Source organism: Leptinotarsa decemlineata, unplaced genomic scaffold (genome assembly GCF_025532065.1).
Source record: "Leptinotarsa decemlineata unplaced genomic scaffold, Ldec_3_MD MMD2_tig00000035_RagTag_RagTag, whole genome shotgun sequence".
Classification (NCBI taxonomy): Eukaryota; Metazoa; Arthropoda; class Insecta; order Coleoptera; family Chrysomelidae; genus Leptinotarsa; species Leptinotarsa decemlineata.
In genome coordinates, this window is record NW_027412540.1 from 25727867 (window position 1) to 25743934 (window position 16068).

The 16068-nt window shown below is 35.0% G+C and overlaps 1 protein-coding gene and 1 long non-coding RNA gene across 2 annotated transcripts in view; both read right to left on the reverse strand.

Annotated features, from left to right (window-relative positions):
• Cat (Catalase) overlaps positions 1–16068 on the reverse strand; it is a 31296-nt gene that overhangs the window by 1270 nt on the left and 13958 nt on the right. The window contains exons 2-3 of the mRNA XM_023158252.2: positions 7211–7751; positions 3983–4661 (exon numbers count right to left, since the gene is read on the reverse strand). Of these exons, the coding sequence (XP_023014020.2) occupies positions 3983–4661; positions 7211–7751 (1220 nt within the window). The remainder of the gene's footprint in view (positions 1–3982; positions 4662–7210; positions 7752–16068) is intronic.
• Positions 8639–13529, reverse strand: LOC141481073 (uncharacterized). Its single transcript, XR_012464742.1, has 2 exons — positions 11541–13529; positions 8639–11479 (listed from the first exon to the last, which is right to left on the reverse strand). It is a non-coding gene; the product is annotated as an uncharacterized lncRNA (long non-coding RNA).

The window sequence follows — 16068 nt, forward strand, 5'->3', positions numbered from 1 at the left end:
GTCATAGGAGGTAAGCGATAAAATTTACGTAATGGCGGCGGCTAGGCGTAAAATCAAACTGATTTCATAAATATGTCTGATTGATTTTTGGACAGCAAGAAATCAAGAATATCCAGAGCTCTTAGATAAAGCAATGAAATTTATATTGCCCTTCCTGACAACTTATGTGGGTTTTCACACTTGGTCATGATGAAGACAAAATGCAGGAAACGACTGAATGCTGAATATTAATTAGCATTGAAGTTGAGTGTTAAATTTCTCCCAAATCGACTCCATTTGTGACAAAAAAAAGCCCAGTGATCACATTAACGTACCCGCCGGCAACCACCAAGACTTGTGAGCATCCACTATGACAGCGGACGTTAGCCGGATTTGTTATAATTATATTATTTGAGTACCTACTCGTGTGGCGGGTTGGCTGTCTTTGTTCATTTTTCACTGCCTGAACCACTGTGCATTCTGTTTTCGGTGAGTGCATTGGTTTGGGATGTGGGGGTTGAGCAAACCGGCCATCGGATGCCTGCTTCCACGTAGCCCCGCTGAATATGCGGGAATGACAGAATCACTTGTGGTTCTGTTATTTCCTAATTGAATGGCATCCTAACTATGGCTTAATCCTAAGGTGTGTATCCGTGCCAAGAGGATAAATGACACTGAGCCTATCAGCTGTCCCTACAGATCCTTCGAGATACTGGGCGCCTTCTCGTCGTAGCATCGCTTTGTCACGGTAATGCGGGGCTCTGCCGTGATTGACCTTCTTTCCCTAGCTGCTCACGGGACTTTTATGGACAGACTAAACTTAAAAAATCTTTCTGACGCTGAGTCTACAGATGAGATGGATGTTGAGCTTACGACTCCAACTGACCTCCCTGTAAATTTAAATCTGGGGCGAGTTTACAGAGGGTTGGATGTCGAGGCTACGACTCCAACTGACCTCCCTGTAAATTTAGATCAGGAGCAAGAGCCTCTCAACTCTTCAACTACTGATCCAATAACTGAACCTAAAAAACTAAACTATCCGACTACCTCATTAACGATGAAACAGCAGAGCATATACTTTGTACCTGTCCCGCTGGGGACCGAATCAGGTTTTTAGAGTTCGGCAGAGCCGTACTTTTAACATCTGACCTGAAAGACCACTCACCATACAAACTAATCGGCTTCGTTAAGAAGCTGGGTTTATTTGGTCGAATGTGAATAGTTGTGAGCCACAATAAACACTTGCGGGTTGAGGTGGAGGGTCGAATAGACCCTCTCACTTTTGACCTAACCTACTCATGTTATTTTTTTCAATATTCAAGACTAGCAATAGCAAGACTATTTTGTTCTATTACCTAACGCCAAACAAGTGTATCTATTGCTTTTTTTGTAAGGGATTCGCCGTGGTCCTAAAGGTCTAATAGGGGTATGTGGGACAATAAGTTTGAAAAACCCTGCTCTACCATAACAGGAGACGTTCAAGACAGTGGTTGGGCTTTCCAAAGGCAAAAACCCACCAAAAAAGACCATTGTTACTGTATGGTGACCAACGGCTGGTGTGCTTCAATACAACATCATGCGTCACCCGCAATACTCACAACTTCGCGCTAACCGCCATACGTTTGATAAAAATACATATGAATAAAAATAGAATACCTGTAACGATCTACACATTCGAAACAAAAATGTATTTCTATATAATTCCTAATCCCAATTTCACAAACCTTACGTAGTGATAACACGACTCTACAAAATAATTTTCGGAAAAAGGGTTAATGCTACCTCTGCACATCAAGTTAGGGTTGATGAAACAATTTGTTAAAAAACTGGACCAAACCTCAGAAGCTTTTGAATACTTGAAAATTTTTTTCCGAAGTTATCAGAAGCAAAGGTTAAAGCTGGGGTCAGGGCCGTCGCCATGGGGGGAGCCTCCCCCCTGCTTTTTCGACTTGGGAAAAACTTGGGAAATTTTGGGCCATGAAGGTAGAAAAAAATAATAACAAAAAAATGAATAAAAATAAAAAAAATAAAAGAGAGAGAAAAGAAAAGGAGAGGTAATAAGAAGAGGGAAAGAACCAGGAGAAGGTTGGGATTTCCCAACAACTTGAAGAGAATTCTGAGTTGTTTGAAATCTTCAAAAAAGTTTAATTTCTCCCAAGTAAGAGAAAAGTCCTGAAAAGTCCACAAATTTTGAAGTGACCATTTTACAAAATTCCCAACTTTTCGCTGTTTTTCCGACTTGGAAAAATTGGGAAATTTCAGGCGGTGAAGATAGAAAAAATAATAGTAGAAAACAATAAGCACAATATTATTTAATTGTTGTTTCCTTTCACTTGTATTGAATATTCCTATACATGGTGGATGACCAAGAACCTTGGTCCAAAGTAGAATAATTCCCATTATTATTTTTATAATCACCAAAATTTATTTTTGTTTGTGCATACCCTAACGGGCATAAGCATTCAGCCAATCTTTGGATAGCTAAGTAAGAAAATTAATATATTATAGTAGTAACTAATTCCTCGGCTTTCATTTCTTCGAAAGTTGGGAAATTTTGCTGGTGGAGTTGGGAAAATTTGGATTCCCCCCCCCCGGTTTTTCTTTTCGCTACGGCCCTGGCTGGGGTTTATGTTAGTCCGCAAATCAGACAAATTTTCGCCCATGGAAAGTTTCCAACGTTGCTGAATCGTACTCAAAAAACGAGTTTGAACAGTTTCAAAGCAGTCGTTTTTGGAATTTCAGGAAATAAAGCCGAAAACTACAAAAAGCTAGTTGAAAGTATGCTAAAAAATTTTGAAGCCATGGGCTGCAGGATGTCATTAAAAGTAGATATGCTGCATGCTCATTTTAATAAATGAGTGAATTATTTTGATAGTAGAACTTAATAAAAATGATAAAAATGTTATTTAATTGGTTTCATTTTCAATTAAAAATGAAAACCACAGATTTTGAAAAATATCGTTCAAACAGTTTCCTAAATGAAAAAGCAAAGTTTTTCATGTAGTATATATTTTTTTTTGTCTGATTACGACCTAAAGAATTGAAATTTATTGATTTAAAGTTAAAAGTCAAATTTTTGTGTTGATCCGTGATAATTGATAAATTATAATTTCGCAAAGACTTTTGACCCCTATTTCATTATCTGTTATTTAACAATTGATAAATATTATTATGAAATTTCGCGGGGTTCACTAGAAGTTCATATTTTATCAAAATGCAATATTATTAATCATCAAATTTCGAGCACGATAATAAAATGGGGGATGTTCCTCCTGACAAAAATCAAGTAGTTTTCATAAAAGAACCCTAAAACAACGAATTTTAAACTTATCATTCCAATCTTCTTCTTTAAAAAAATATTTTAATACTTAAAAATGAGGAATGAAACAATGCATTTAACATTTAAAGGTATTCGTTTCTATTTCACCATTTGGTAACATCGGTTATAGCTAATAAAAGGACAATTAATCTGTTACCTGTATGAGACAAACAAAGATGACGTATTTCAGAGGCGTGCTGTTCTGTTTACTCATGTTCCGAGTTCCGAGACATTCTGTGACATATGACATTTTGTGCACCTCTATATAAATAAATAACAAAACAACTGTTGTTTATGTGGCTTGTGGAGGTGGTATTGAACTATAATTTATATTTTGCCTTAATTGTTGGTTTATAAAGATGATTTTCCTTTTTTAAAGTAGAATATCTAGGTACGTATAAATTATTTCAACTTGATATAAGCGCTGTTGCCAATATGTGAATTAGAAACAAATCCCTTTGATAATCCAAATTGAGGAACATTCCCCATTGATGTATGTAGCCGTTACTATGTGGTAGGAAATCATAATGAAGAAAAGAGAATTGAAACTTTCTATGGTTTTTTCTATGATGTATATAATCATTTTTTTATGCAACAGTTTCTCTGGAATTGATTATGATAAAAGTGAGGTTACTGGAATTCGAGTAACGAAAATATATGGATTCGATGATATAATTATATTACCTGTACGCCTCTCCAGAAACTGTGAAAGGTGGATTCAGAGCTTGAGCCCACTTAGCACTTTCAGGTCCTCCAAAGCTGTTGGGGAAATAGTTGGGGGCACTTCCTTGGTTGTTCAGGCACATTGGCCCATCACGCTGATAATTGCGTACTTTGAAAGGACAGTTAACGGGCAACTGCAAATGGTTAGGTCCAAGACGATGTCTGTGCGTGTCGCCATAAGCAAACAAACGTGCTTGCAACATTTTATCGGGAGAAGAATCGATTCCTGGTACCAAATGAGCAGGGCTGAACGCGATTTGTTCAACCTCGGTAAAGTAGTTCTCAGGATTACGGTTCAGTACCAGTTTTCCTACTTTGATCAACGGATTTTGAGAGTGAGGCCATACTTTGGTCAGGTCAAACGGATTGAATTTGCAGGCCGCGGCTTGCTCAGGAGTCATGACCTGTATGTACAAAGTCCAAGTTGGGTAGTTGCCCTCAGCAATGGCATTGAACAAGTCCCTGATACTATAATCGGGATCTAGACCAGCGAGTTGATCAGCTTTCGATGCGTCTAGGTTTTTGATCCCTTGATCAGTTTTGTAGTGGAATTTGCAGAAATGCACTTTGCCGTCTTGATTGATCAGTTTGAATGTGTGGGAGCCGTATCCGTTCATGAATCTGTATCCATCAGGAATTCCTGAAATTACAGTTTATTCTGATAATTGAGATAAGAAATTAGTATGTCATGTGGGAATAAATAAAATTATTGGAGGATAGCCTCTTTGAGAGATTTTTCTTCAGAGCAGGAGCAGATAAATTTACAATACTCTGAGGGCATATTATTCAGCAGATAAGGTACTAAGAAGAACTTTATTTCCAGATAGGCAAGCTTAATATAAACATATTTAATGTACTTTATCTACACATAATACATAAAAATCAAAATAAGTTATTCTATTTTTAATGAAATACCAGAAAATCATGAAAAAAACTATATCGCACATATTCTATGTAGGATATAACTTTACATATTTATTTATATATTCATTCAGAACAAAGTTTCAGTTATTAAGTAAGTATTAAGTAAGAAAAATATAAGTAAAAAATGAAAAACGTTTTACCTGTGTGAGGTATCTTCTAATAATGTCTGTCGGATATAATTCAATATCCGGCGTGGTATTAGCCGGGGAAGTAGTTTTCCGGTAGGCTTTTACCAGTTTGAGATATTGTTTCGAAATATTCATTTTCTAGTTTTGCTTTTGAAATTATTTATTAAGGTTGACTCAAATTTCTCTCAGTGCATATTTATATTCAATATTTTACTTAATTCTATTGTCCTAATCATTTCTCAACTTTTAGATTTATGTGAACACTCAAAATCTCTTCTGTGAAAGAATTAATTGTGAACACATTTAAACAAACATTGATAAAATCTGAAGAATTTTCCACAATATTTTTTAGCATATCCTGTTATGAGTTTTCACTAATCTGTTACTTGGTAGCAAAATGAGTAATATTATGACTTATACTAAATAATTGATAACCATACGCCGTCTGTTAAAAAAATCAGGAGAATTTTAATTTTTCTCAAAAAAATATTCATGAATTCATAAATTTTCTTTTTTGTCCTCTTCAAAGTAGTTCCCTTCAGATATAATACACTTCTGTCAGCGTTTTTTCCAATCCTCGATGTCCGCGAAATTTGAACATTCATCATATTTTTTGAACAGTATACTTATAACCTAATTTTTGAACACCTTAAGTTGAATTAGCCTGTTAACTCCGAAGATTTGATAAAGTTTCGCTAGAGACAGCAGTAGTGGAGGATACATATGTTCTGATTTCTTTGTTGACAGTACCGTTAAACATACATTGAATAAATGGAATTAAAGGAAGATGATGTACCTGAAACAAAACTTAAATTTTCAAAAATCCAAGAACATCTTGTTCGGGATTTGAAACGATAGTTTGCAAGCGGCGGTTCACCTGTTTGAGGTTAGGAAAATGAACTTGTAGAAAGATTTGTTGTTGACAGTTCGCTTTATTTGTTGTCAAAAATTTGAATATTTTATTTGCTTATTTCTGTTAATGCTCCTTTTTTCATTCAAGAGTTGAAGAATATTTTATCTTTCAAATACAGATGTAGCGGAATTTCACTTTTCTGTTTATTATATTATAATTTATCAATAGGTTGACATCTGGAGTATAACCTCGTAAAATAAACAGTCGATGATAATACTTTTTTTATTCAAGAATTGAAGAGTATTTTATCTTTCAAATATAGATATAACAAAATTTCACTTTCTTGTTTATTATATTTCAATTCATTAATAGGTTGACATATCTAGAGTACCTATAACCTCATAAAATAAAAAGTCGCTGATAATACGGATTTGGATTTTCTGTTTTTGGACCATTCAGATTTAAAAAATGTTTAGTACATACATAAGTATGTTTTTTTATTTTTTCAATTGTTGAATACTTTTTCGTGTCAACTTTATAAATGGTACACATTTTATACCATCTTGTCTGAATCGACTGTCAGAAGTGCAATTCATGAAAGCACAATGTTTGGTAGGCATGATCATTTTTTTATATATCTTATTTTATCAACTGACCTTATTAAGTGATGCGATCCCATTGTTTCCAACTGCGGTAAAATAATGAAATTTGCTAATAAATAAATAACCTATCTTTCTGAGTTCCTACTGCATTTTCATTTTTGGTTAATAAGTAACTGATTTCCAGAATACGGCTGAAAAGAAATTTCCAGTCGTCCTATATGAAGTTGGGGCTCCAGAATGAAGAATCAGCTATGAAGAAATATAAGATGGTCTCTCCCAATTATGCCCCAAAAATGAAAATGCAGAAGGAACTCAGAAAGTTAGGTTATTTATTCATTAGCAAAAGTCATTATTTTACCGCAGTTGGTAACCATGGGGTCGCATCACCTAATAAGGTCAATTCATTTACTTTGATGTTGAGACATGCGTTTAACGTTCCTGTCAACAGAGAAATCGAAACATATGTATCACCACTAGTGCTGCCTCTAGCGGATATTTTTAAATCTTCGGATGCTACTTTGGTAGAAGATGAATCTACTTTCAATGAACGCGGATTGAAATGTAGACAACCTCGTCGAATGGTTTCATTGTAATATTCAATCAGAGAAGCAAGATATACTTTGTACTCCTAATACAGGCACAAGCCATAGAAACATTTCAATTGAAGCCGAATGATACCTACCTCTGTCAGAGAACAAGAACAATAGTTGATGCATAGTTTCTGATCTCAATGACATGAAATCCCAAAACATGTCCGGATCCTTGAGATGTGTCTGAGGGTTCCTCTTTTGCGTGTGGATGAAACTAGGGAAGAAAATAGGGTCTCTAATGAAGAAAATTGGAGTGTTGTTTCCCACAATGTCCCAGATGCCATCTTCCGTGTAGAACTTAACGGCAAATCCACGTGGATCCCTCACAGTATCTGCAGAACCTGATTCTCCACCGACGGTAGAAAATCTTACTCCGATCGGAGTTTTTTTGCCAATAGTCGAAAATACCTTGGCGGCTGAGTACCTGGTTATGTCGTCGGTAACCTCGAAGTAACCAAATGCTCCGGCTCCTTTGGCGTGGACAACTCTTTCTGGTATTCTTTCACGTTCGAAGTGAGCTAGTTCATCAACAAGGGTTTGATCTTGAAGAAGGAGTGGTCCTCTAGGACCGACACTCAGCGAAGCAGATCTCTCAGAGATAGGATTACCATATGCGGTCGTTACGGATTCGGCCTGAAAAAATATTCATTAAAGTTGTTTTTGAAAGATTAACTATTATATAATATATAATTGATATTATTATACTGTAATGGGGAAGACAGGTTTTTTTATTTGCACGTTGTTGAATGCTATATCCGTCCATGGTTATTTGGCAAAACAGACAGATGTCAGATGTAGCTTCAACAAAATGGCCGTTATCAGTTGTCAAATTTCGGAAGTTCCTGGTGGAAGACCCTATATTGATTATTCTATAACTTTTTGCTTGGAATAAAAAAGCTTATCTTCATTAGGAATCACTGAATACAGTTATTACCAGGCAAACCATGCAATAAAAACAATTAAATTGAAAAGAAGTCAGTCAGTTTTCGAAATCACAAAATCCCTCGCGACCCCATGGTTGCCAACTGCGGTAAAATAATGACATTTGACAATTCGACATTTGCTAATAAATAAATAACCTATCTTTCTGAGAAACTGATTTCCAGAATATGACCGAAAAGAGATTTCCAGTCGTCCTATATGAAGTTGGGGCTCCAGAATGAAGAATTAGCTATGAAGAAATATAAAGTGGTCTGTCCCAATTATGTCCCAAAAATAAAAATGCAGAAGGAACTTAGAGAAATAGGTTATTTATTCATTAGGAAATGTAAAATTGTCGAATGTCATTATTTTACCGCAGTTGGCAACCATGGGGTCGCATCACTTAATAAGGTCAATGAGAAATATTCTTTCACTCACTTACTAATATATATATATATATCTTTATATATCTTTATTTGAAATAGGAATTCCTAATATACATACAAATCTTAAAAATTATGATAAATGTGAAAAAATTGTCAATATCGCGAAATATATGAATATATCAATTATAATAGCTACTAGTAATAAAATACAAATAGATAAAAACAATTTTTATATCAATCTGTTAAAAAAATATTCTTCAAAATAAGTGTAAAACAGTGAAACATATGAATGTGTGTGTATAAAGTTAAAAGTATTTTAAAAGCTAAAAAGAAAGAAAAGAAAGTTAAAAGAACGAAAAAAATTAATAAATATCCAGTGACCTTATATGTTTTTTTAGCTGATATTTGAAACTATCGATAGTGACCGAGCATTTAATGTCTTGAGGGAGTTCGTTGAAATCATTCAGTCCCCTGAAAAATAATGATATCATAGAATTTTTAGTTTTGGTTCTAGCTATATGAAATTCATTATTAGTCCTTGTATCATAACGGTGAATTTGATTGTTATAAGTAATAAAAGACTTGAAGTAACTTGGTAATAAATTCTTTGTGATTTTATAAATGAACATCATTGACATATAAAATAGTCTTTGCGTTACACTATACCAATTTAGAGTATTTAGCATAATTTGAATGGGAGTATATCTATTACACATCAAGATTATTCGCATTCCTCGATTTTGTAATTTTTCTAATTTTTGTTTGTTGTTTTTGTCCAAGAGATATAGAAGACTAGAACAGTAATCAAAATGTGGCTGTATAATGCTTCTATATATAGTTATCTTTGAAAATAAAGACACTTGAGATGATATCCTAGAAAAAAAGAAGAGTTTTTTCGAAATTTTTTTGCAAATGTAATCGCTATGAGCGTTCAGTGTTAGTGAGTCATCTATTATGAAACCTAAGTATTTAAACTCGGTTACCCATTCAATCTTGTCATGATCAATGGTAAGTTGTAGAGACTCATAGTCCACATACTTTAATTTATGTTTATTACTGAGAATCATGGCTTTGGTTTTTTTTGTATTTAATTTTAGTTTATTAGTTCCCAGATAGGTTTCATATTTTTTTAATACTTGGTTCATTCGAGTTATTGTTTCGTTAAGATTGTGACCATAACATGCAACCAATGTGTCATCCGCGAATAAATTCAGAAAATCATGACCTTGCACATAATTGAGATCATTCAAATATATTATAAAAAGCAGTGGTCCCAGCACACTGCCTTGAGGTACACCAAAATTATTAATAATTTCGTTTGAATAAGAGTTGCCTATTTTGGTTCTTTGAGATCTATTACTGAGATATTCTTTGAACCAATTCAATACTTTACTCTGAATGCCATAATATTTCAATTTTAGAAGTAAAATTTCTCTGTCGATGGTCTCAAACGCTCTTTTGAAGTCAAGAAATACTGCCACTACATATTTACCATCATCAAGTACCTGCTTCCATTTCGATATTGTTAACTGAAGGGCAGTTTCACATGAATGATGTTCTCTAAAACCAGATTGGTTACCCATAAACAGATCATTCTTACTGAAGTACTGAGTTATTTGTTCGTGCACTATTATTTCTAAGAGTTTCTCTATAGTTGGTAAAGTATTTATGGCCCTATAGTCAGACATTTCTATTGCGTTATTAATTTTAGGAATGGGCATTATAGTACTGAGTTTCAATTGGTTGGGAAAACTACCATTTGCAAGTGAAGTATTTATCAAGTTCAGGAAGACAATTCCACCAGTATAAAACGTTTCTCTCAAAAACCTGACACTAATTACTTCCTCAATACTGCCTTTTTTTTTGAGAGAAAATATAGTAGATCTCAACTTACTTAGGTTTACACTTTCAAATTCAGGAAAACTAGCTACCACTGGTTTAAGATTTTTCTGAGACCACTTTTCTTCAGAGATGATAGAACTAGAGATCCGCTCAATGCTATCAACATAGAACGAATTAAACTTATTGGCAGCATCTTGCTCAGTTTTTACCCTTGATATAGTGCCATCAGTGCTAAAGTTAATGCACTTGAAGTTCATATGCTGCTTCTCACCTTTTGTTAATTTTTTAATAGTTTTCCACATTTCTTTAGGGTCATTTTTATTTGAATCAATTTTATTTTCAAAGTATTGCAATTTTTTTATTTTCAGTAAATTAACAACCTCATTTCGTTTTGATTTATATTTATTCCACAACTCCTCTTTATTGGCATTGGAAGTTTTTCTGAAATCTTTATACAATTTGTCTCTTTGTTTTGAAAATGATTTTATCTCATCATCGTACCAAGGTACCTGATTTTGTTTGTTTTTGATTTCGATAATGGGTGCTATCTCATTTAAAATTAATCTACACTCCGATTCAATATTATGGTAAATCTCATTCACATCAGTGGAGGTTTTCAACCATTCACATTCAATCAGCCTCAGGTTGATACTATGAAAAACCTCATCATTTAATCTCCGTGTGAAAAAAGGTGTAGATATTGCAAAGTCACTATTTTGTATAATAACGGAAATTATTGAATGATCAGTAATCTTAGGCTCATGGTGAACACAAACCTTTAGACCACTCTGATTTGATATCGCATAATCAATCAATGAAGAACTATTAGAGGTTATTCTTGTCGAATCACAAACAAGTTGTTCGATACCAAAAGTCATCATTATATTTTTAACTTTTTTGCCGTGAGTAGTATTACTAAGATAATCTATATTTACGTCACCAATCAAAAGACACTTTTTATTTCTCATGAAGTAGTCCTCACACCATTCTTCAAATTTGTCCAGGAACACATCATGACTTGAATTTGGAGAATGGTAGAGTCCACCTACTAACCATTTAGTGTTATTCAATTCAATTTTGATAAATTGGCACCAGTAATTGGTATCCAGTATATATTTTTTCCTTTTAACGAATAACTTATATCCCCTCTTACATATATAAGTACTCCTCCAGTATGTCTGCTGTTAGAATCACATCTAACGATAGAATACCCTGAAATGACAATTTCGCTATCAAGAACACTATCTGTACATCTGGCTTCACTTAATATTACCATTGATGGATAATAACAAAATATTTCTCTAATTATTTGATCTTTGTGGGCTAGAAAACTCTCAGCATTCATGTAAATGATGTCAGCCTTGTATACTATATTAGGACTTTCAGTCAGTTTTTTTGTTTATTTATAGCATCAACAATTGTGGGAATATTATTTATATACCTAATAATTTTATTTTGACCACTATTCTTGTATTCTTCTAATTTTCTTTTAACATTGAGAAAATAGTCCCTTTGTATTTTAGTTTGATCAGCAAATATTTTGACACTTTGTACTTTTAAAAACTTCTTATTTCTTAGGACTACTAACGCTTCTTCCGGGGATGAGAAACACACCTTGATGGGCCTATTCTTGCTTTGATCAAATTTACCTAGTCTATATGTGCTAATATTTGTAGTATCTACAGGAACATCTGCAAGCAGGTCCCTTATAGTGTTTTTGTCGTCAGCAGTTCTATTTGAATGTGAATTTTGTTTAGATTCATTAATATTGAGAACGATTACATTCGAAGCTCTTTTCTGTCTTTCGCAGACTTCAGCCATAATTTGTTCGGTGGAACCTAATGGAATGATATCAGATTTGTCAGCTGGGACTGGATTATTTTTCAACTGTACCAAGTAATCCTTCACTTCTTTCAACTCCCTCATCATTTCAGGAACTTTCCAAAAACCAGTTTCACAGTTTTCACAGAGAAAAATTAGCTTTCTTTTCTTGAGTGCAAGACACTTAATTTCTGAAGCAGTCAAGCTACCACAGGGTCCACATAACAATGTTCTACAAGAGTCACAGGGAAAGAGTACTTGACTAGTTTCCTCAGTATCACATTTGGCACACTTTTTGGGATCCATTTATAGTATTTATTTTGGCTATAAGCTCCTGTACTATAAGAACACAGGTTTTTCAGATGTCTGTACGTTATCTCCACTTTTTTGTGATCTATCTTTTAATTGTTTTTAGTTCACAATTACTGATTTGTTATTGCCCCTAGATTGTTTTAAACAAATTAAATCAGTTAACACAAACTATTTTAGGTTGAATTATAACTCAGTTTATAGCTAGGCGATTTATCTTCCTTATGGTATGCAACAATTGTTTTAATTGAGAGTATTTAAACAGAGAAAAACTGTTTTATTGTACTGCTCATTACACATTTGACACACACACACACGTAGTATATATGTACTAATAACAAATTTACTAATTTAAAGTACTTTGGGAACACATTTTTATTCTAAATTATTCATTCTGCTGATAAATAAGAATCATTAAAAAAAACTATTGATCATTTGTGGAAGTTGATATGAGAAGTATCGATACTTTTTTGATATTAAGTGAGTAGTCATAGTTCGTTGTCTATCGAAAGTAACGGAATATTTTCCTTCAATGCAAGGCGACAGGACGGCACAGGACGGGGACATGACGTGAGTTTTCGTTTCTCTTTCTATAGTGTCTTATGGTGGGAAAACGAATAGGTACATGCCAGGCCAGGAACAGGACGGACCAGGCCAATGCTGTGCTGTTCCCGCTCGAAGGCCAAGTCCCGTCATGTTCCCGTCCTGTCGCAGTGTACGTAGACTTTTAGACCCCCCCCCCCCATAAGAAACAATAGAAAGAGAAACGAAACTTAACGGCATGTTCTTGTCCTGGCATGTTCCCATCCTGTGCCGTCCTGTCGCAGTGTGCGTAGACTTTTAGACCCCCCCCCCATAAGAAACTATAGAAACAGAAACGAAACTTCACGTCATGTTTCCGTCCTGTGCCGTCCCCTCACAGTGTGCATGGAACTAAAATGGATACTATTTTTAATTTTTATTGTCCTATTTCGAATATTCCACTATCTGAAATTGTAGGTTTTTTTAATTTTAGTATGATTTATGAGTTATGATATGTGAAGTTTCTAAACAAAGAAAATGTGACTTGATTTTGCGTAGCTGACCATTATCTACATCAAATAGTCTTAACCATGAATTCTTTTCAGATTTTTGTGACTGAACTAGGGATCACATACGAATTATTTAAATATTTTTAAAATATCACGCCGCAGCACATCAACAACAGATGAAAAGGTTAGGAAAGTGACGAAAATTCTTATGGAGAATCGCCGAATCCCTATAAGAGAAGTTGCTGAGGATGTCAGCCACTGTATTCACCAGACTTGGCTCCCTGCTACTTTTTTGTGACCACACCGCACAGTCGTTGATATACAATGAAAAGAGGGTCCATTTATTTATTCATTTGCCAATATAGGGGTTACAAACAGATTAACAAATCCAACAGAGAACCCGCTTTATAATTTTAGTTCAAGTGGGCTTTGAGAAAAAATAATGTAAATTTTAATTTTTTGTAAATTACATTGGACAATCGAAGAATAACATAATTCTTATAAGAGTGACAGAGACTACAGAAACGATCACTACTTATCAATCAATAAAAATTTTTGTCATCCTGCGTTTGAAACAGTCTAAAGAGATTTCAAAATATTGAATATCATTGCAAATTTCGTTAAAGGTTTTAAGCATTCTATAATTTTGAGCAGCATTTGTCCTTGTGCAAGATCCGTAACAGTTTTTCTATACTTCATAGGCATAATATTGTATTGGCGCATAATCGGACTGTAATCGCCATTCGTAATTGGAAAATTCAATTCGTGACTAATGTAGCGAAGGAATTTTTGTTCAGAGCCTACTATGTATATATGCATAATATAAATTGAGGAGAGGTTTTGTCGTTCTGAAAGCTGGTACCTCGAGTGGAAGATCCGAGTGAATCCGGATAAAACTCAGGCAATAACCATGGGAAGAACGATAGCTTCTCCGGCCATGAAAGTGAGAATCTCTGGAAGGGAGATTGATTGGCAAACGCGGGTCAAGTACCTAGGTCTTATTATAGACCGTAGGCTCACCTGGAACCCGCACCTGTTAAGCGTGAAGGCAAAGATCCAGGGTCGGGTGGCAAGCCTGTACCCTTTGATCAACAGAAAATCGAAGCTGAGCCTAAAGAACAAAATCACGATCTATAACATGATGTTCAAGTCTGTCATCATGTATGCTTCAGGCGTTTGGGGACAAGCGGCTCCGACCAACATCTCCATCTTGGAGACTCTACAAAACAAAATTCTACGGATGATTGTGAATGCTCCGTGGTTCGTGCGGAATGAAGCCATCCGCAGAGATTTGAAGCTGCCTTCCATTCAGCAATCCATTCAGTTGAGGAATCGGCGAGTTTTAGATTATGCTGAAACTCATGAAAATCCTTTAGTCAGGGAAGCTATAGATTACGCTGTAGACGACCCCTCCCGATATAGAAGGCCCCGACACTCTGTCGTATGAGGCCCCTATGTCCTTCGTTAACAGATGAATAATATCTTCATCTATCTCACCCCAGCCAGGTAGGGGTATAAAGCGAAGGGCGGTATGGATGTCTCAGGACTTTCATGCCACCAATTAACACCAGTCATAACCCGTTTGTCTCTCTGACGAACATCAGTTGAAAGGGGAAGGGAGCCAGGCTTCAACCTGCAGGAACTCAAGATGGATTACGTCGTTCTGAAATTTTGACAGTTTCTTTTGAGGAATCCAATAATACTATTACATATATTGACGGTTTTTTCTATACGTGAATTAAATGATAACTTCGATTTCAGTTCGTGATTTTCAAAGTAATAATTATTTCTGATTATATTCTCGTTCCTGGAGAATAAGATTGACACGCATTTTTGTGGATTGAGAAACAAATCATTATCATCACAGAATTTCTTGAGTCCTCCTGAATTTCTCCGCTGTCATATGAATCCTTTACTGTGTGATAGATTCTCAAGTCATCGGCATATAGTAAAAATTTACACTTATTAAAGCAACTAGAGATTTCGTTGATGTATATAATGAAAAATAAAGGATCTAAATGGCTGCCTTGAGGAACTCCGGAGGATACCGTGAAGGGGAGTGACGGAAATCCATTTATGGCCACCATTTGTGACCCGTTGTTCAAATAGGACCATACCCTTCTCAATAAAAAGTCATTCACACCGACTTCAGCAAGTCTCTTTAATAAAGTTTTGTGACTGATCTTATCAAAGGCCTTACTGAAGTCGGTGTATACAACATTAACCTGAACCTGTTTATCCATCGAGTTTAACATTAGTTTCTATCGACCTATGAGGGAAGAAACCATGCTGTTCTCTGATTATGCTGTTTGGAGTTTGGAGATTATGATGGTTGGAGACAATATGGATCCCTGGGGAACACCAGCGTTGATGGTGAACGTTTGAACGTTTGAAGAGTCTGCAAAATACTGGTCCGAGTTCAATAGCGCACTTTTTGAGTCAATGACGGGGACATCATGTTAGATATGTTGGAATTTTAAAAGCAGTTTTTTGTTTAATAACTTTAAGAGGTTATCATTCAAGTTATTATTCAAGTCGAGTAGAATCATTTGAAAATATGCCACGCTGATATCAATGTGGATGTCAAGGTTCAAAGAGAGATAAATGTAATTCAAATTTCAAGTGCACTTTCAAGTGTAT